Below are 23195 nucleotides of genomic sequence, written 5' to 3' on the forward strand. Positions count from 1 at the left end.
CGAGACCAGACCAGACCAGGCCACACCAGACCCACAAATTCTAATGCACTGTTTGGCCACTCCCTCGCTTCCGTCTTTCTTTATTTCAGTTCGTTCGTTTTACTGTATTTTGGTGAGGCGGAAGTCTATGCGATAATGATGGATTGTTTACAACAATGCAAAAGGTCCTGCTACAGAGCTTCATTGTCCACCCTCCACCCACTCCTTGGCTTTAGCGTTTTTCGGGCGCAACGCTTCATGTTTTTTATTTTTTTTATTTGACTGTGTGCACTTGAGCGTGGCGCCATTGTGAATTTTTGAATAAGTTTTTGGCTAAATGATTTGATTATATATAGAAAATGAATGAATACTCTGTTGCAATATGTACATAATCTTTTGAGCGACTTGGACTCTTCTACTGCCAACTCCAGCGTCTTTACCATCAACAACAACTACAACAACAATAACAGCAAAGCAAACACAAACACCAACAACATCAGCACAAACAGCAGAAAGCCGGCTATAACAACAACAACAACAACAAACTTTTCATTCAGAAAAACAGCTGACTTGCAGCAAGTTTGCTTTGGAATATAAGAGTAGGCTAACGAGGGGTGTTTGATAAATAGCTTGACATGGCAAAGTTTAATCTATTAATGTTTAAAGTGTAATTTATTTAGTTTACTTGATAACATACTGTTAAATTATAGCAATTTGTAGGATTGCTATCATGAGAGGCAAGTGGCATATGACATATGTAATTGACTATTAGCAATTATACAAGTTCTACATGTCAAAGTGTCTCTTTTAGGCTTATCTAATCTTATTGTTATCTTAATACTCTTTGTTTTTTACTTAACGAACGTATCGTAGTAGTCAAAAATATTAATTAATATTATTTAACAATAAATTAGTTCATTTGATTCTTGTTCTTAATAATAACTTCCCAAGGAAACTTTACTCTTTGTGCAGATATAATTATTTTAATAGCAAAAGCATCTTAATCAGACCTGTTTTTAAATTAGTCGGTGACCCAGTGAAGACCTACTCAAACTATAATACTTTTTTCTCGAGTTGGAGCCCCGTCTAAGGTATCTCGGAGAAATAACCATTTTCCAATTCAAAAACGACCAATTTTCATTCCAAAACAAATTGGGATTTAATAACAGACAATAACAGGATATTTTAAAATGCAAAAAAAAAAAGAAACTTTATAAAAATTTCAAAAATCAAACAAAAATGTTATTCACACCTTTTTCATAAATTGCTTTCGTAGAAGATTGGTAAGTTCATAAATTTTTGTTGAATTTTTGTTTGTCTCAACCATTTGATATATGTACGTATGTATATCTGATCTATGTACCTTATATAAACGTAAAGCTGAGCTATGTATGTACGTGTATGTATGTGTCTGATTTAATAATTTCATTAAGATTGATTTTGTTGAAACCTTTTCATTTATTTATATTGGTATAAATTAGGAAAATGTCTAACATGTAATATTTTAAATTTGTGTTGAATTATTTACAACTATCTAAGCAAGTGATACCTATTCCCTAATTATATTCTATATATATAATAAAATAATCGACATAAAGGAAAATTTAAATTGGGAAAATATGTTAAATTTGTTCTCTATATGTAATATTAATCACATGATTCTAAACAAAGTTGTACATCTAGCTATTCATTCAATTCAATTTATTTACCTAATTCTAATCACATTATTCCAAACAAAAAAACATTCAATTTCAATTCAATCCATTTTACATCGTTGAAACTTCAATGCCAACCCTCGTATAAGAGTTTCTCATTGAATATGCTTGAGTAGTCGTGGCCATAGCCAACGGCTGTTTGAGTTTTAGTTTCTATTCAGAGTTCGCCGCATGCGGTTCGACGGATTTCCCTTAGCTCGTCTATCGCCTGCAAAAACGCGTTGCGCGCTGTGTATCTGTATCTCGGCGATTGTGTCCGTGTGTGTGTTATGTGAGTGTGCGTGTGTGCAAATGCAGTTGCAGTTGCAGTTGCTGCTATAATTTAGCTGCCGCTTGTATCTTTGTGTGTCTCTACATCTCTCTCTGTCACCCTCTCGCTCTTTCAATGGCTGTCGTCTCTGTTGATGGCAGCTGTAAAGTGCAGTGGCAAAAAAAATAGCAAAAAAAAATAAAAAGAAGCAACAGCATAAAAGTAAAGGAAATAAATAAACAAAGAAAACATCTACAAGATAGCTGACAACAAAACAAAAAAACAAAAAAAAAAAAAGAGGCAACCAAGCCAAACACACCTGCTGCCTGTCCGTCTTGTGGCAGTTGCAAATTAGAATCTCTTTCAGTCCCAAACTAACTACAAAAACACACAAAAACTAGAGGAGCAAAACAGAATTGCTCAATGTAAGTTCCTCTTTAAGGTTCTTAACCAAGTTCAATGACTGAGGCCACCAGACTTAATGAGGCTTAACCTATTGACTGTCTATCTATCTCTCTCTCTGTCGGTGACTCTGATAAGCGACAACAGGAACCCATTTACATATAATTATCTATGGATGCCTCGACTAATATGTTAATTTTGTCACAAAAACGACACAATCAACAACAAAAAGAGCCGTAGACAATATAATAATAATAATAATCTAAAACAGAATATTATCAGTGAGCAGCTGGACGAAAAGTGAAGAGTTGATTGTTGCATACGTCGTCGTCGCCCGTCCATTCAATCCATCCAATTCATTTGTCACCCCTCAAAAAACTCAAATGAACTTGTCAAAAAAAATTGAAATTGTCGCATGTCAGGGACGGATTTCAAAAAAGGGAAAGAATAACTTAACAAATTTGAAATTTATTAAGAAATTGGAAATGTTTTTACTTCTATATTAACTTTAAATGAAGAATTTGATATTATTTTTAGTAAGTAAACTATAATTATTGGGAAAGGATGTTTAAATACTTATTTAAAACACTTGCCATTATGATTTAGTGTCTTAAAATGGTATTTAAGTCAAAAAAGTTGACCAAAAAATTTTAATTTTGAAGTATTTTGGCTTAAACTTTTGGTCAAGGGAATGTATAAGTTGTTTGATGTGGTTATATTTCCTATATTCCATTGAATCAGCAATAATATTAAGGCAAAAAAGTGGAATAAAAAATCTATAATTTCAAGTGTTTTGGCTTTAGTTTTGTCAATTTTTGGTAAAGGGAAAAGGTGTATAAGTTGCTTGATAGGGTGATAGTTCCTCTACTCAACCCAAAAAAAAAAAAAAAAGTTAGATCGGCATTAATGTAAACATAAGTCTCTAAAATATGAATATTACCTGTAGTATATCATTCTAGGGATTTTATAAAAGGATCCACTATACAATTTTTGATCTACCTTCAAAATCAAATGTAAAAAAAAATCTTTTACACAGTGTAAATGTATACAAAACGTCTTTAATTACATGAAATTACGTTTCAAAGGATTATAATTATTTGAAAAAAGTGTCCTTAATGTACTTAGATAGATGGGGTATTTGTATGCCAGTTCTTATTCCTAGTTATTTACTTGTAATAAAGTATTAAATCGAAGTGAATGCATTTTGTTGCATATTATTAAAGAGTTTTCTCCACTTAGACTTTGATAATATTGTCTCTTGCATCTCTTTACTTCTAGTCGGCACTCAAAAGCAGCCTTTTATGCCTGTCTAACTTGAACATTAACAAAACCTGCCCTGTTTCTATCAATGATTATTGTCAATTGTCAGTTGACTGATAAGAGGTGACGACAGAGAGCGCCCTACGTAGATTGTCTGCTTTTTGGTTTTGATGTGTGTGTGAAATTCACATATGTTTATTGTATGAACCTTGCCTTCAATTTTCTCTTTCTTTTAATACTTGCACAATACATATTTCAATTTCAAGATTTGCCTTTTGCCTATACATACATACATACGTAAAAGCCATATTACGCATACGCCACATATGGCGCCTGGGCTGATAAGTCGATTTATTGTTGTTTATTTTCCGTTTGTCATTGATTCAATTAATAACAAAATGCATTTGTTAAAAGCGAAAGAGTGAAAGAGGGGGAGACAAAGAGCAGCTAGCTACCATTTCGCCATCATCTAATGGCTAATGGCCATGAGTAACAAGGCATTTCTGATAAGATTAAGTGCCATTTCGAGTTTCGTTTTCCCAAATTATTAATGAATGTTTGCTGTAAGAGAGAAAGGAAGAGAGAGAGAATAGAAATGGAAATTGTATTACGATTATTCGACTTTTTCTAGATGACTGAACAATTACACAAAGAATTGTTTATGCAACTTCTTGGTCAAAAAAGAAGAAAGGAAATCAAACAAAAAGGTCTGAAATAACTAAAGCTACATAACATTTGGCATTTTAATTATATATGGCTTTGACTAGATGTTGAAACTCTTGTAATAATAATAATTTGTTCATGTTGACACGTGCAGGACCGGAAGAAAGGTGCGCCAGCAAAACATTGCTACATGTGTATTTGCTTTGCATAATGAATTAAGACATTAAAGACTCTCTTTAATCGAGGGGCCACAAAAAAAGCGGTGAAATTTAAAGAGAGCCGCGTACAATAACAAAATTTTCGTGTTGCCAACAAATAAATATAACAGTCAGCAAAAGTCGACAGCCAAATGCTTTATGATGATGATTCCACTGCTCCAAAAAAGAAACTCTAACATTTGCATACTTATGTATATCACATACGGAATATAAACAATATACACATTCTATTCTAGAGCAAAAGGCGCCTAGTTATCCTACTCTACCATCTCTCTGCAACTAACTGCGTGGGTGATTGTGAGGGTAAAGTCAGCTCCCGCTTTGTCTGTTTTGGCTTGACAAACATAAACAGAGAGAACTATATACACACACACACATTCATCCAGGGGCCTATAACCATATCTCATAGGCGGCAACTGTCGTAAATTCCATGCCTCTAAATACCCTACAAAAGGTACATACATCAAAAAGGCACATATAAGTTGACCCATTTTGCCACACATGTGAATTGTATATGAATGTGACCTGATAGAGTCACAGCCTATCTTTAAATGCCTCGAGGTGAAACCTCTTAACGCGGCAATGAGGGCAAAGTTAGTCTAGATAAAACCTTTCGCAAACTTATTAGGCATATTAATTATAGCCAACGAATTGGTAGTTACTTTTTATTATTTACCTATGTATTGGCATGGTTTCAACATTTTTAACAACAATCAATTCCCTTTATCAAGATTGTAATGTACTTACTTAGATTTCGTGATAATCGAACAAATGTAATTGATAATACATCTGTACCTGATAATCAAGTTAAATGGAATTAGAACGTCTGGTCTGTAGGCTAGAATGAGAGAAAAACATAGAAAATTAATATAGAATCTGTTTTACTTGGAAAGAATTATTAGTATTTTATTAGAAATTCCTTATTAAGGTCCAATCCGCGGAGTGCTTCAAAGGAATTACATGAAAGTTTATATACAAAATCCAATGATGAAATCAATATCACAATTATAATCGTTCGAATGAGCAGGCTCGAGTCCAATTTTGGGAAAACAATAAATGAGCATCTGGTCTATTTCAAGAACTACTATGAGAGAACTCATCAGCAGACTTTGCTAACCCATCTAGAATTGTAGGGCCACTACTTCAACACTAAAACTAGTTGTGAATTGTAACTGGATCTGCCTTTTGCCTTATATGTATTTAATAATTTCTATACTAGACTTTCTTTATAAACAAAACTCGATGAATTAAACATCAGACTTTACCTGTAATATCCATAGCAGACTTTCTCTCACAATTTCCAAAGATTTTTACCTGATCTAGGTAATTCTTAAAGTCGTAGCATTTCTTCCCAAAAAAAAAAATTTATTTAATGTTTGCTTCCTATGTAGTTTCTACTACACATACAATATTTTTTTTTTCTTTCTTTTATTTTTGTTTATTTTTAGTTGACTAAAAAACAACACAGAGAAACACACACACAGAAAGAAAAGCAACTCATTTTGGAGACACGCACTAATTTTTTGTTAGCCAAGTTAAGCTTGGTTTGGTTTGGTTTGTTGGCACGTTTCGCATTTTATGGTAATTTAGTTTTTCATTCCATTTAAATGTAGATAAATTTCAACAAGGTTAAAATTTACTTTGACACCTTTTTTCTCCCCCCTCTCTCTTATCTCATTGGGTTTTGAAGTCGTTGAATTTGAAGTAATTTGCCGCCTATTGAAATCAACACTTCTTTTGTTTGTCTTGGCGTTTTTATCTACAACTTGACGAACTGGTTTTCCATATAGACCAAAATAGACAAAAGACAAGCAGACAGACATTTGGACGACAAACAAATTTAATGCCAAATTTATAATTGTTTCCATTATTCAATATGATTGAAGATGTAATAGTCTTAGGGAGGAGGTTTTTTATATCTACCTAATTGACTTTATATAAGATTGGTTGAGACTTTTTTGGGCCGGAAAAAACCTATTTTAGTGTGGCATTGATGATGTGTTTAATAAAGTTTTAAGTACAAGTGACAAATTCATAACTGATTATAGTTAATTTTTCATTTTGTAGATATTTCAATTAGCAGAAACTGAAACTTTGCCAAACTTTAGTTTTGGCTTTGTCATTTATTTATGATTCTTAATATTTTTGTGTTATTGGCCACAAAAAAGTTGTTCAACTGGTTAGTGGATTTAAGTTGCCATATTTGGTACTTCCTGGCAGCTTCAGATGACGACAGACAGACATCAAGTGACTTAATTAAAAGTTTTCTATTATTCGATTATGTGACCAAAAGAAAAATCGCATTAAGCTAAGCCGGCTTCTTCTTAAGGCCCCTTAACCACGATGAGGAGTGTATATATATACAACATCATTTCATTCAAAAGACTTTGCCTCTCATCTTTACGCTAATTACTCAAACAAATAAACTCGGCATCTCAGTTTCAGCTTTGGCTTTACGTACATTTTATGACTGGCAAATAAATACTGTGAGATTTCAATGCTAAGCACATTGTGGCCCAACTCCACCTCTATTCCCCCTTGCCCCCAGACCTCGGTCTACTTTTGCTTATCTATGTGGCATAATCTTTTATACAGCTTCTTCATAGGCTTTCGCATAGTTTTTATCGCCCCCAAAAGAAAAAAAAAAGAAAGATGCGGAAAAAAATACGCCATTTGCTTAAAGATAAAACCTCTAGACTGATTTAGGACTTGAAATCGGTAGTCAACTGTTTTGTTTAATGTTTATTTACGTCTAGAGTTTTATTTGCTTTAACCTGCCATTTTATTTGATATTTTTGCCATCACACAGAAAGTTTAAATTGAGCTCACGAAAAGTTGGTTAGTTAAGGGAGTTTTATATTTTTTTTTGTGTTCCTGTTCATGCCATTTTATTGGCAGTTATGATTTGGGGGAGGGGCACTTCATACTTTTGGGTGAAAGAAAAGTTTTTCCCTGTTATTTTGGTTAGAATGTAAATTTGATTGCTGCTCCCCTATGGCAAATAGAAAAATATGCTAAAATTTGCATTTAACTACTGCTAAAAAAAAAATCTATTTTCGTAAACAAACAAAAATAGTAAGAGGTGTGTAGAAGTTTTTTTTAAACAGGTTTTCAATTAATGAAACAAGTTTTTTTTCGCTGTTTTTCATAAGAAGATGCTACTTAAGTAAGTCTAATATTAATAGCTAGAAAGAGACAAACAATCAAAGTCAAATCAATGTATGATCTAAGCTATTTAAATGTCTATAATTCAAACTGCTTTTATATGGTTTATTGTATAGACGAGTAATATGTTTTTAATCTAATTGACATCAGCATATGCAAAGGCATTGCAGGCGTGATCTATACTATATATTGGTCTTTGATTTTTCTTTCAAGTTTAAATCGAAACGTCTTTAAGTCAATATTCACATATGTATCTGGGCGAGGTAGGGGATATGTAGTGCTTCTCTTTTTTGAATCGTATGAGCACTTATGTAAATAAAAGATGAATTCATTGGGTAACTCTTGATCTTGATTGAAAAACTTTATCGGATTTTCGAACATTTTTAATATTGGCACTCTCAAAAAAAGCAGAACAATATGTTGTGAACAGTGTTTTAATTTTAGTAAAAATAAAGCAATTTTTTGCAAAAGTAACGAAATGAAAAAGAAAAGTTTGGTTAAGTTTGGTTTCTGAAGTTAATCAAACCTGGGTTTTGGTCAATAAATCTTACTTATTTATATGATCATCATAGACAGCACAAAAGTAGAGAAGGTTGGCTGTATAGCTATTTCAAGAACCTTCAAGTTCTATCATCAGCAGACCTTGCTAAAGAATCCAGAGTTATAAGTCCCATACCATGTCTTCAAAGCATAAAGTAGTTGGGAATTCAAACTTCATAAAGCAAAAAAGGCAACGGTCAAGCTTGCAAGTGCAGACTCTACCTTTTTATGTGCATACCCTTTGGGCGTCTTCAGAATTATACTATCTATAAAAAGTTTATACACCCAACTTTTATTAAAATATAAATAGTTATGATTTCAATGAGCCATTTTGCTACACCCTAACTTTTAACATTTTATACTAAACAGTATTAAATTGTGTGTATTAATTGAAATAATAGAATTACACACGATTAGTTAATGCATTTTAAAACCAAATTCAGTTAACATCGATTAAAGTTAGAAATCAGAACAATATATTTAAATCATTTTCTTGGTAAGCAAAAATTGATTTTCAAGGTTAGAAAAAAAGTAATACCAAATATTTTGAATACATACAACAAAATGGAAAGCCTAACAAAATATGATCTTAGGAGACTTATCACTTTGTCGATCGTGCTTAAGATAGCCCAAACTTTCTCTTAGATTTTGGAACCAGAAATAATATTGTGTTCCTAAGTCTAGTCTAGTGTATTATTATCATTCAAATATCTTTCACTTTAAAACTCTTGATTCTAAAAACACTTAGTTTTTCTCAAGAATATAATCTTTTCCTAGTCTTTTCACATTCATCAAATCTGATTATAAAATCACGTATAAGATCACGTACAACTACTATCTCAAGTGATAAAAATACAGATAAAGAGTTGATTTTCAAATCACAGTCTCGTCAATTAATATAGCTTTATTTCTCTTAGTGTAAAATTGTTTAGGTCAATTACATCAGCAGCAACTGAAGTTGATCATATTTGATTACTTTGCACTCTCTTGCAACTGATTCTTCAATGCCGCCCACCCAAGCCAACTAAATTGGTAGATTAAATGACAAAAGCGTAAATAACCCATATGGAAGATTAGTCTTTGGAATTTTACTTTTGATTATAATTTCATTTATTTGCTATAAACATTACAATAAACAAGTGAATTTGGTTACATATAGGGAGAGAGACTCAATGAAAGACGAGCAAATGTGCGAAATTTATTTATACCTAAAACCCAACCAAAAACAGAAAAAAGAAGAGAATTTCATAACGTGAAATTAGCGCACATAACTCGTATGCAAAATGCAATTTAAGACCCCCAAACAGAATGAGGGGGGAAAGAGAACAGAAGTGAACTGCAAGAAGTTGAGTTTCGATGCTCATAAAACTGCAGCAGCTGCCACTTGGAGAAAATGTTTTGAACTCGAAGCCGAGAAAACCAACCAACAACAAGAACAACAACGACGTCGCGACCGCCAGTCTCTGCTGACGTCTTGTTTGTCTGCCTTAAATATAATTAAACATAAATGTGCAAACGCACTCAGTTCCATTTATGAATTTCTTGTTGCCAATAAGCACAAGTTTTCAACTGCCTGCCGGGCCCCTGTTTCGACCCCCCTCTTCCTTTCATTTCCTCCTCCTTCTTTTAGTGCTGCTGACAGCCCCCACTCGTCGTCCGTGGGGCATGTGTCGCCAAGTTTTGCGTTGATCACTGGATGGCGAATATCGAAAGAAAATAAGAACACAAAGATAAACAAATCATAAATCTGGGTCCAACATTCTGACGAGCTAAATCTCAGCTACATGACCACAACGACCACCCAAAAAAGAATCCCTCTCTCTCTCTCTTTCTCTATCTCTCTCTGGCCTATTGCATCATTATGTATATTCAACATACCAACAGACCAACAGAAAAAATAATATTGCGCATTTTTGTTTAATATTCATTTGCCATCCAATTAGTAGAGTTGGAAAGAGATATGATCATTCAACAGTTCATTTATATAAAACTGCTCATTAGGCAATTTTCAGCAAATTATCAAAATTTATTTGTACACGAGTTAATGATACTTTCAACTAAAAGTTAATGAAGGAGCTAAAAATGTATAAATTATTCTTTTTATATTTGTTTTTTTCTTTTTGTATGCAATTCATATTAGTTTACTGTGCAATTTCTGTTTCTTAAACATTTATATACTTCTGATTGCAAAACGAATCTTCTTAAAAACTCTTTCCTAATTAAAAAGTTATTATTGAGATTGTTTTTCAATCATAAATGACTCCTTTGTCGGGAAAAAAATGATAAACTAACCTCTTACTTTGATAAGTTGCTTATAACCCAATCTATTAATCAGTTTCGACTCATTCTTGATTAATCATGCGCAACTTGTTTTAGTATATAGTATTTTATATCATATGCGACTTAGTCTATGATCACATTTTGAATCGTCGCCCGACTTCTTTTAGAGTTATATTCTAATTCAGAGTGATTCTTTTTGATCAAGAAAGAAAACAAATCTAATAAATTCGACAAGAGAGCTCAAAATAAACTAACCAAAGTGACTTCTGTTCAAAAAAAAATCGTCTAAGTTCAAAAACGCCTTTCTAGAGTTGGGCACTGACTTTTATGGTATATTTTAATGTTATTAGACCTCTTATTTTTGTTAGAGAATGTTTTTTTGAGCCTTAAGTACTTCATTTCTAAAAAGCCTTACTATTTCTGAAAAGTTGGCAGTTTATTTGTATTTATATTTATATGTCATTGATGAAATCACTTATTCCAAATAATGCAAACATTTCACTTCAACCGAAAATTGCCGTCAAGTTTTTACCCTTCTTTGGGTCTTCAATGGTAAATTTAACAGTAAGATAGATTTTAACTAGATACTAATTTATAAAATGCACTATTAAAGTAAAAATAGTTCTTCTTGGCAGTGAATTAATATAAAATTTATATTAAACGCAATGAATAATTTATTTTGATTAATGGAAATGCATTTCAATGTCATTGCAACAACTTGTTGATTACAAAACATTTTTAGAATAGTTACTAGAAGAAGTTCTATCTCTTCCCTTTACTTCAATTTATTTCAAATAAGAATTGAACAAGAAGTTTATTTATACAAAAAGATATTTTGTTAAATGATTTACTAGCCCAAAGTTCAACTTGTGGTTAAATAATTTCACACAATGTTATCTAATCTGCATGCAAAGTTATAACCAAAAGTTAAGCCCTTTTGACTCCATTTGATAAGTAATTTGCATAGCTACATACATATGTATGTATATCTAATAATTGACATGTCAAATGACAAATTGAGAAACTTTTTGGTGTGGAATGCTTTCGATCAGAGTCTGTCGCTTTTGCTAAGATTTATGGGTTTTAAATTTGATGTTGGCCGGGCCAAAAACAAAAAAAAATTCTACAAAAATTTATCACTTTCAGCTGCTAAACTATGAAATGGAATGGAATGTTTTTAGCTTGTTCTCACTTTGAATTTTTCTGTGACTAAGGTGATGAATGGGTGATGGAGGCCTTTCAGAACGGATGCAGATGTAATTATGGTGGTAGTTTTAGTCTTTTTTTCGGGTGCGGGGGACGCCACCTTAATGGCATATTCTGTTACAACTTTTTTCGGGCCATGCACTTGGCTCACAAAAGCGAACATCGAGAATGTAGAATGGAGACGGGTGAACGGAGAATGCCGCCTGCCAAGCATGACAAAGAACATGTTTTCGTGTGTGAGAGAGTAAAAACTCACGCACTCTGGCTTCTGTTTCGATTTGTATCTGTATCTGTATATCTGGGAAATTTGTACGGGTTTGGTGTTCTGTAGTATCCATTGGAGATTGCAACACGTACCACGTACAATTCTCCCGCCAAAGAGGCAGACAGACAGACAGCCAGCCAACCAACCATCTCCAGATAGCTAGCTAGCCCCTTGTTATGGTTCATGTTCCGCTATTTTAGGTCGTTCCTCTGCGGCTCGTCGAACGGAAACCTGCAACAGCAACAGCAACATACGATATGCTTCAGCGCGCGTGCAATTACCAACGCAAAATGATGGGATGAATAGGTTGGAGAAAAAGCAGGGAGCAAGAAAACCTCAACATTGGAGAAGGGAAGAGGAGAACGAAAAGAAATAGGCGACCATGACAAAGGCTTCCCCAAAAAAACTACATATATGTACATGGATGCATACATATGTAAAGCACTAGTGCAATTTTCTTATTAAATGGCCTAGAATGCATATAAATAGTTACATAAATCACAAGAAAAACACATAGTCGTCAATTGAACTGATGCATGAAAATTTTTTGCATGAAAATGCAAAGACATTTTGAATCTGAATATTTAAGGCTTGGAAAAGGCTTCTAAGGAAACGTTCTTTAAAGGACAATCTTTTTAGAGGGCTAGTAAAATTGAGCTAAAAAGTGACTAAGTTGAAAATAAGGCAATTGGTTCCTGCATTCAATGTTCATGATTCCCAAATGGAGCATCGAGAAGAAAAAGCAGGAACAGCTAGACAAAGGGTAACAGCAAATCGGTGTAAGCTAAACAATGGACAATTACACCCTGAGAATGGCAAAATTGTTGCAATCTTTCGTTGATTTCCATAGATTCTTCTCTTTGATGAATCCATTGCAATAGTTTTCAATAGTTTCTTCTCTTTAATGAATCTATAATTGTCATTATATAGAAGGCCAAAGCCTGATTTAGCTGTTCTTGGTTTATTGAAACAACCCAGTTAAAGCATTAAGATTAATGACGACTGTTAAAATTGTTTAAGCTTATGTCTTTATGGCACTAGATAGAATGTAAGACAATCTATTTAAATCAAAATTCAACTGCAATTGCTTCTCTTAATACTCCTTATTATAAATATTTAGTCAGTAATCGATAACCATTGCCTTAATTTCCATCTGATAACACAGCACAACAAGGTATCATTTTAATGGAGTTGGTTTGTTTGTTTGTTTTCTAATTTGAGTATTCTGAACCCGAATCTGAACACAGTTTTTTTGAAGTAGACCTTTTGTGAGATACAGATACAGATTTTCATTATTTTTTTTGGGTGATAGTTTTATTTTCTTCGTTTTAAACCAAAACTGCCTAAAAGACAGCTGTAAGAACATCTACAATCAGAAATCTAATTTGTTTCTTTAATATATTTCAACTTTGATGCTATTTTACAACTCTTATTTATATAGAGGACCCAATTTATTGTTAGTGCATAAGAAAGTAGAGATGATAATCCGTAAAATTAGATATTTTGAGTAAATATTGAATGCAGCAGCTTATAAAGCTAAGCCAATTTACGATTTTACTCATTTTTCTTGACAGGTAAAACAAAAAGGGTACAATTTTGTTGTCCTGTGTAATCAATTCTATACTTTAACAACAAGGGATACAAAATGTAGTGCCTATAATAAAAGAAATTCCAAGGATTGCAATTCAAATATTTGTAGGATCTTTGGCACTGGATACTGGATAACAACCTCTTAAATTTTAATTCAATTTTTGATTTAGGTCTTTAAAAAACCTTTAAAAAACTATTGATGAGAAGAACAATAGGCTCCTATTTGGTCAAACAAATTGAATTTCAACCACAAAGCAATTGACTTATTGACACTCCCTACAAATAATCTCACAAATAATTATCCCCTCCTCAATTACATTGAACAACGTTCATGATTATGATCTATTTATGTGTTGCTCATTTTCTTCAAATCGAATTAATGTGTGAATTTTCTTCAATTTCAGCTTTCATCCCAAAAAAACCAAACTAAAGACCACAAAAACCAAGTGAATAGTTTTCCGATGGGAAAGCGTTGTGTCGCGAACGTGTGTGTGTGCGTGCGTATGTGAGTGCGTGATCGTGTCCATGTGCGTGCGCGTGTGCGTGTGTTTATTGCATTCAGCGGATTATAGATGAGGAGATTGCTCAATCGCATACCAAACGAATACAGAAACGTAGATATAATCCTCCAATTGTCAATTGCATAACCAACTCAAAGTCACCAAGAAAAAGATAAAGTCAACACACAGAAACACACACACACAGAGAGAGAGTTGCAACTTAGCCTCTACCAAGTATCTTTAACAATATTTTGTTGGCTACTTAGGCTAATTGATTTTTACCAACTGTTGCGACGCAATGAGGCCAAAAGCTGCCAATGCCAACAACGCCAACAACTTCAACTCCAATTACAACAACAAACACAACAACAACAGAAGCTGGGCAATTGCGTGCACATTTTTGTTGCTGTTTTTTTAATTAATTTTAAGTGTGTTGCCCTTTTTTTCGGGGTTTATTTCCCCTCTCTGCCTCTCTCTCTCTTTCTCTTTATCTCTCGGTGTGTTGTTAACGGAAATCGGCAATTTAATTTACAATACGCGCGACATTAGGACAAGCAGCTAAAAGCAAAAGACAAAAAGGAACTAAAGGATCTAAAAAGGAGCCAACAGCAAAAAGAAAAAGAACGCTGAAAAAGGAAGAAGAAGAAAAAGCTGTGAAAATGTTTGCCGGCATAAGGAAACGCTTGGCACGCAAGTAAGTAGAACGGCAATAAGAAAAACGCCATCCCCCCACAATTCTCTCACCATGGGTGTAGGTAACAGGGGGGTTTGACACAGTTTTGTCTTCACTTAGAAAAAAACTTGCAATACCAATACATAATTCATTTAAGATTAAGTCATATGTATTTTTTCATAAGGTAACACAATAAAGTATCCCTGATATAAAGATTTCGGGGGATTTACCTATGGATCAGGCTTGAGTTTATCAATTTTGCGACGTTTTTAGTTTGTTTAATAATGAATTAAAAGTGTTTCGGATATTTGGGGATGTCTTAAAAACTTATAATATATGTACAGTTTTTCTTAGTACCTAGAGAAAAGTACAGTGGAGTTTAGGTTAACGAGCACATCATTAGTTCCAACACCTTCTCTGTTAAGCGAAACCACTTTTCCCATATGGATCAATATAAAATGAATTTGCGTTCCAGGTTGAATATAATACTCTTATGCATGTTTCAATTTGAACTACTTTTGAAAGAAACTAATATAAAATGCATTAAATCTTTTTAAGAACTGAAAAATTCGTGACTATAAATATTTAAAGGTCAGCTTTTATTGAAAGTAGAATGAAACCTATAACAGTTTTTAGGGAACTCAACATGTATTGGACTGAAGAAGATGTCTAAAATGACAAATAGTGAGTTTGACACAAATTTGTTTTTTTTTTTATAATGGGTAAAATGGTCACACTAGACAATCTATAAGGCATATTCGGGATTATCGCTGTTTCGTTGCTTAACACAGACAGATTCTACGTGGAATTGGGGTTCGTCCTTTTTCGTTGGTCTTTAACCGAAACTTGGTGCGTTAAGATAAACTTTTTCCCCAATGAATCTGTTGGTTATCCAAGGTGTTAGTTAACCGAGTGTCCACTGTACTTTTTAAGTGCTTTTATGTACGTAAAAAGAATCAATAGATATAATGAGGAAAGTTGTGGCTCTCCTCAGATTTATTTGCTTTCACTGTACTTTCCAAATTCTTAAGATCTTGAACCAATTGTGGACCAATTGTCACACAGTGTTAATTCTTTGATTGACCTTTAATTTAAAGTAACTAAGTATAAGATAAAATATTCTTCTGATCTGATAATATTCTTCTAAGTGAAGTTCAGTCACAATTGACTATTATAAACCCCCCTTGCCATCGTATACCTTTCTCAACTACGCCTTTTCTAATGTCCAGAGGTTTTTATGGTCTTTTTGGCTTTATCAAAATTGTCTCTTTTTTTTCTTTTTGCGCTAGCCAAATGACTTTAGGCGATAAAAATGAGAGGGAGTCCTGGCCAATGGGTGGAACAAAACCAAGCAGAAGCTTTTCAATTTCCTCATTTTCCTATCTTTCTCTCCCTTTCTTTCACATAGTGCCGTTTTCCCCATTCTGTATCTTCCTGTTTTGTCGTCTGCCTCATTTTGCTTTGTGTAATTAATTTTTTGTTGTCGTCAGGGCCATGAATTTAGCTGATTTCAGCATAGATCAACATCAACATCAACATCATCATCATCATAGTCACGATGAGGCGCATCATTATGGTAATGATTTTTTTGTACGTTAAATGAGCCAATTAGTTTAAAATCTTTATTATTAGAAGTTTGATTGCTTTGACCAGCGGGCAAAGTGACCGGTTCAACCTAAAAACGAAAAAGGCTTTTAAGCCGCCACCAAAAAATAAACTACAACATCATCTTCAAATTGGTTTTCTATTACAAGTGAAAATCTTAAAGAGAGTAAGCTAGAGAGAGGGAGAAAAACTCTCTTTTTCTTCATGTTGGGAAAGTTCGCTTCTGTTTACAAGTCATGATGTGCTAATTATTACAGGTTGATATATAGGTAGGTAGGCAGTAGGTAGGTAGGCAGATAAAAGGCAACCAAAAATGCCTTTTAGCACTTAGATGTTGGCCAGCCAAACGGCACTCAGGTGCTAAAAACACCTGTGCAAATAATGAGACAGAGACACAGACACAGAGAGACACATTTAGTGAGGGAGTGACTTATTGTAGGTGGTCGGTTACCCTCGCATTTACATATATATTTACAACTTTGGCTTAAGAGGCCCACACACACATAAGATTCCTCTTAAATCGGAGTTGGAGACGGAGTACCAAGGCAATCAAGCGCGACTAAAGCACAGAAAAATCATAATTACATAGAGAAAAACAAAAAAAAAGACATAACATCATATTTTATACAACACATTAAACCAACATTTTATGTGGGCTGACCCCAAAAACAGAAACAACACCAAGAAAAACATGGCATAAGAAAACACTTAGTTATGATGAATTCTCACGCACATAGAAAGCTTTGTGAGCATGTGTGCTCTCTGCTCTGCTCTGCTTTGCTCTGCTGGTCGATTTGTAATTGCACGCAGACATACAAACAAACAAATAAACATTCAACAATTTGGTATATCTTAAAAACTTACGAGCCATGGCTAATTATGATTGATACGGAAACCCATAATAGCAATAGGAACAACCAAAAAGCAACAAGAATAATAATTACTTCTCGTTCTCTCTCTCTCTCTCGCATCTCTCATCTCTAACGGAAGGGAATACATTTATCTGCTTATATGAACATATCTAAGCCAATCAGTGATGCCCCCCGGCGAGTTGAGAAAAACTCTAGAAACTCATCTCACATGCGGAGATGCACCCTAATCTATATTTTATTTATGCAAAAGGTCACTCATTATAAGATGTTTTAATTAAGTTTTTTATATGCGAGACTTCCATTTCTCAATGCTTGGCTAGGTTTGATCTCAAGTGAATACCTTTATATTAATTTTTATTATAAATTAAAAGAATATTAGACCTGGCTTTAAAGAACTAAGGTGCGGGCAACTCTTTTTTTTAACAATTTATCACAAATTGACAGCAACTTAAAGAAAAAAAACGAATTTCTTCAATATGTTATTATATTATATTAATCAGAAAATAATAGTACAAGTCTATATATTGCTAGCTAAGTTTTAAGCCAAGTCATACAACTGGAACTTAAAAGGGTACACTTAAAAATAAAGTGTTTAACCTACATATATTCGACTTTTTGACTAGAAAGTTTTGTATGTTTTTAAAAATTGTATATTTCATTTGATTATTTTTTAATCAAAAGGAAGTATCAATACAGTAAGTTTGTTTAAATTATTGACTTTTAGGAGCATAATACGAGAAATATTAGCTTCCCTCACATTTTTTCTTCTCAGTCTCAATTTGGAAATATGAATTTCGTTTCAAAAATATTGTAGGTACAATATCAACACTATTTTAATTTAGGAAAAAGTGTTATTTATTTCAAATACTTCAAAATATTCACAAGTAATCTAAAATCATAAAAAAGAATAAATTACACCGATTACAAACGTCGAATAAACCTTCAAATCGACTTTTAGAACAGATTTAGATTCTTTGTATGCTAATTACAACTTATCAGTTTTCATCTTAAAAACAAACATTTTTTCAGCCTATAATGGTTCAAAGTAATTTGGAAGTTATTCTTGAATATACATATGTAAAAACAATAAAAAGGTACAAAATTTTGATTTTTTTAAAGAATTTGATTTTTATAGATTTTCTAAGGAGAACCTCCTACAGAAAAGTAAATCTAAACTATTATATCTGACCCTTTAACTGCTGTCTCCTTTTTATAGCCAAAACTCTTTTCTAGCCATTAGAACAGCACTGAGAAATTTATTTGCTACCATGAGGCGTTTAGCTACATGAATGCATGTACTTACGCACACACACTTATAGATGTATGTACTTGTGTGTGTCGTGCCTTGGAGCTCTCTTCTTGTTGGCATTGTTCTCGGAGTCTTATGTGGGGAAATGGAACTTATCAAATGTATCTTTTACATGTGCCACTTACAACGTTTTGTTTTGCGTTTTGTGTGTGTTTTATGCTGCTTTTTTTTGTGGGTTATAAAGGAAATGTGATGCAACTAACAGTTAGACGTCTACTCTTAGGCCTTGCGCCAATTTTCAGCTTAGATTACACACGATATCACACACACACACACACACAGAGAGAGTAAATGGAGAAACCCTATGGCGGAAATGCTTACTAGTGCTTATAGGTCTTTTCTATGATAGATGAAGAAAACTTTTTTGGTCTGGTTGTATGCTGTGTGTGTGTATGTGTATTTGATTGGCAGCTTCTAACTCACCCTGATGAGAAACTTTTGATTGCTTTTGTCATAAATGGTTCTACTGCCACCCATTAGATGAATGCATTTTCAAATCTCCTTCTCTTCCTCTTTCCCCCTTAGATAACGACACAAAAGGCAAAAATGGCATTTGATGCATTTCAAGTGCGTCTGCTGCTACTCAGTCACTATTTGTACATATCTCCCCTCTACCATCTTCTTATGCACTGAGGACCCAACAATATGTATCTTTGTGTGTCTGTGTCTCTCCCCCACCATCTATTTCTCTTACTTTTTCTTGTACTCCACCACGCACTTTGAAGTGTCAATTCCCATCCATCCATAAGCCAAAGTGGCGCACATATCGCATAACGCCTCAAAATGGGGATACAAAACAACAAAAAAGAAGAAAAAGAAAAATTATTGAACAATGAGAAGGAAAAACAAGAGAAAGAAACGAAAACAAGAAATGAAAGCTTTTCGCATTGACAATTATGTTTATTGACAAACGAATTTAAGATACTCTCTGAAATGAAAACAAGTTTCGAAAACATTATTAAAGAATGTTTGACTTCAAAAAATAAACTATTTTCATGGCTTGTAAGTGATTTTTTAAGTTATAGAGATGAAAATGTATCGATAAATTGCTCTCAATATATCGAACAGACTATGATGATCGTTTTTTACAGTTCTTTTTGGAATTTTGAGAAAGTCTTTTGAGAGAAGGTTGCCTAATATTTTCCGATATGAAAGCATTGTTAGGCATTGTTCTTTAGGAATGAAAACATATCGATAAATGCTCTTAATATATAAATCAAACTTGACTGGAAAGATATTCGATTAATGATTTAATTCCCATTAAAGTCGAGAAAAGACTTTAATTTACTTCCAATTTAATAAAACTGATCCTTTAAGGGAAATTCGTTATTTTATTTTGATGAACAGCCCTAGTTTAAGCGGTTTAACTCACTCATTAGATTTATCTGAATAAATTTTAACTTTAATGTCCCCATTCACAATTGGAACGATTATTTTTATAGCTTGTATTTGAAACTATAGGGATGGAAATATATCGATGAATGCTCCCAGTATATCAAAAAGACTATAAAGGATCGTTTTTTATGCTCTCAGTATATCAAAAAGACTATAAAAGATCGCTTTTTACCGTTGTTTTTAGAATTTTTTTTTTTATAGAAGTTTTTTGATAGAAAGTTGCCTAATATGTTTAGATACTTGCCTAGTGATTTAATTGATGAAAAACTCCAAGAAAAACTTTAAAACGTATTTCCAATTCAATTAATCTAATGTTTGATTGGAAGTTCTTTCTTCTTATTCAATGGCCAGTCCCAGTTTAAACAGTTTCACTAGCCCATGAGATGTATCTAAATAATTGTAAGCCTAAATGCCCTCATTTACAGTTCGCACGCTGCGAGACAATAACTAAACCTTCACTGATATTTTGCTGATTGTTTGCCACTCTTTGAAATCGTTCCGCTTCAGTTTGCCATATCCAATGAAGTATCAAAAGAGTCGATCATCTGTATCTCCTGTGCACTCCCTCCCCCTCGCTCACTCTCTCACTGTCTCTCAATCAAGCAATTTTGACAGCAAACATGCTGCCACCACACACACACACAATGCACACGAGAGATGCAAGAGATACAACACACATTCACTCAATCTCTGTGGTGCAGCAGCAGCAACTTCAATTCACTTCACATTGGCTTTGGCTTTGCCGTTGGCTTCGGCTCTGGGTGTGACAATTGGAGCTCTCTGAGAATGAGAGAAAGAAAGATGATAATGATGAATACCTTTTTAATGAGCAGTTGACACATAAATATGCATTGGCATGTCAGCTCGAGATGACGGCCCAGCGATTTATCAACTCGCACACACATACACACACCCAAGACGATCTGTAGTAAGACTGAGCAATTTCCCCCCATCCCCTTCTTTGGTTATTGAAGCCCAACATGCAAAAGTTATTCTTTCGTCTCTCATCGCACTTGCTTTCTAATTAAAAGTTTTTTGTGCCCTTAACGTTTGCTTTAAACGCAAACTGGGCAACACATACAATTCACGCCCTCTCTCTCTCTCTCTACCTCTCTCTCTCTTTCTCTGTTTATTGGGGTGGAGTCCCCAATGGCTCCCACATTTTTGTTTCCCTTTTGTTTTCTTTTTTTTTGGGGTGCGGGCCATTTTACAGCCGCTCTGCGTCAACTTTTTGGTATATTGTGTGTGTGTGTGTGTGTGTGTGTGTGTGTGTTTGGTTGATAAATAGAATTTATATCTACAAAATGTTTATGGCCGGGTCACAAGTGCGTTGCGCCGTCGTTGTGTTATCTCTAGCAAACGGATATATCCTATTGTATATATACCCAGTGTGTTAATGGGTCATTAAGGTGTGTGTGTGTGTGTGTATGTGTGGGGCGCATATTTTTAGGGAAACCTTCGTCTAATTAACATTCAACTTTTGTCCTTGAAGGTTTTCTACCGTCGCCTTAAGGCCAACTTACAACTTTCTAAACTATTGGGGCCCCAGTCTACTCATGGCTGCACCTTAAGAGAGGTTTCTTTTTACATGACATGCAAATCGCACTCAATCAGTTGACATTTTGTCTCCACTTGACTTCCGTTTTCGCTCGATTCCAGGTTACCCTGTTCAAATGCGACAATATCTATGCATTTACAATGCTGCTCACCTTAATAGATTAACAATATGCTTGCTTCTTACAACTAACACTGAAGCAACGTGCCCTATCTCGAATTCCTTTAAATACGTTATAGATTTTAAGTCACAAGGTTAAGTGTTCTTTGATTTAAAGTTTTCAAAAGCTTCTTCTTTCCGACTTCCTCTAGATCTGGCACAGATTCTTCTTCACAAAGTTAAGTCCTCTATAGGTTAAAGTTCTTAAAAACCTTTTTTTCCCGACCTTCTCTAGATCTGGCACAGAACCTTCGTTCTCAAAAGTCTTGTCTTCCCGACCTTTTCTATATCTGGCACTGATTTTTCGTCTCAAAATAAAGAATTCTATAAGGCCTCTATAGTCCTCTATAGGATAAAGTTTTCAAGAATCTCTTCGGATAAACCAAAAGTATAACATATTCCATTCCAATCTCCAGGTCAAAATAAGTGAAAAACTAAAGAAGTCAAAGTTATAACTGAAAGACCTATTCACTTGACCTGCATTGTTGGGTATGTAAATACAAGAAGGTTTTTGTCTCCCGTCTTATAGTTGTTTATATTTGCATAAATATTTACTTATGGGGCGCAAGCGAACGAGCGCCAGGCGGCTGGTCGCTGTCCGCTCCGCTGATATGCTTTTTCACTTTGGCGCCTCATTTGAGTGGCAATGGAGAGGGAATTGGTGGACATTGTCAGAGGAGGCTTCTGACACTAAACACAAATACTTTAAAATGCAACAACAAAGTTGCAACTTAGTTTAGGCTGGACTTTTTTTTTCTCTTTTCGATGTGGAGATCTTGTCTTTGGCAATTTCCTGTTTACAACTTGCATTATTTTCGGTGACAACCAATTCAGACAATTACCTGATGTCTATCAACAGCTACGACTTTAATAAATCTCTTCAAGAGAGAGAGCACAAGATTCATGTCGTCAAATTATGCAAATTTCGATTTCGAGTATGGATGTGTGTATGTGTGTAGGCTGAAAATCAGTTATGAACAAGATGCATGTCGATGAGATTTGGGTCATTGATATCATCTCATGTCTAAGGGCCTTCTCATTGTGGAACGAAGGAACGAAAAAACCTAAAAAAAAAAGTGATGAAATGAACATCAGCAAGAGCTACTCACATTTCTCATTACATTAATCACACCCACAGCAAGCAGAGATTCCTCATGTTTTGTAGTTTGTTTGTCCAACACTTAAACCCAAAAGTCTGTGCACACACATGAGAGAATGTGAACAATAGACGGTAGGAACCACGCCCATTTTGACTTAGCATTTGGCAAGTCAACGAAGCATATTAAAACGGTAACTTAGTGAACAACTAGAGCAAGCAAAATGTGAACTAGGCTCTGTTTTATCAGCGCAAATTAATAAGATCTCTTCTGGCTTATAAATTATCTTCCACCAGCTTCAGCTCTATTTCCATCAAGTCGTGTCTGTGCTGTGCCCCCACGCCCATATCTCGCTCCCACAAGTTTTGGACAGTTGTTGGGCGTTCAAAACTTCAAGTTAGTTTTGGTTTCACTATGCCCCTGACAGCAAAAGAAAAAAAAACAACAAAAAACGGGGGCGTACCGGCCTGGTCGACCACCTTCTCATGTTGGTTTTT

General features: G+C 34.2%; 1 protein-coding gene and 1 long non-coding RNA gene across 4 annotated transcripts in view; one reads left to right on the top strand and one right to left on the bottom strand.

Annotated features, from left to right (window-relative positions):
- Positions 1-2030: 2030 nt before the first annotated feature.
- The window catches only part of LOC124460042, a 33798-nt gene continuing 12633 nt past the window's right edge, over positions 2031-23195 (bottom strand). Inside the window, exons 2-3 of the long non-coding RNA XR_006953996.1 lie at positions 5235-5325; positions 2031-2105 (exon numbers count right to left, since the gene is read on the bottom strand). This is a non-coding gene — a long non-coding RNA (uncharacterized LOC124460042). The remainder of the gene's footprint in view (positions 2106-5234; positions 5326-23195) is intronic.
- Positions 14483-23195, top strand: part of LOC6639987 (serine/threonine-protein kinase pakF) — a 34331-nt gene continuing 25618 nt past the window's right edge. For all 3 annotated transcript variants that reach the window (XM_002062962.4, XM_023182084.2, XM_047010256.1), the window contains exon 1: positions 14483-14727. In XM_002062962.4, coding sequence (XP_002062998.2) covers positions 14693-14727 — 35 coding nt within the window. In that variant the 5' untranslated portion in view covers positions 14483-14692. The remainder of the gene's footprint in view (positions 14728-23195) is intronic.

The sequence above is a fragment of the Drosophila willistoni genome (assembly GCF_018902025.1).
Source record: "Drosophila willistoni isolate 14030-0811.24 chromosome 2L unlocalized genomic scaffold, UCI_dwil_1.1 Seg196, whole genome shotgun sequence".
Classification (NCBI taxonomy): Eukaryota; Metazoa; Arthropoda; class Insecta; order Diptera; family Drosophilidae; genus Drosophila; species Drosophila willistoni.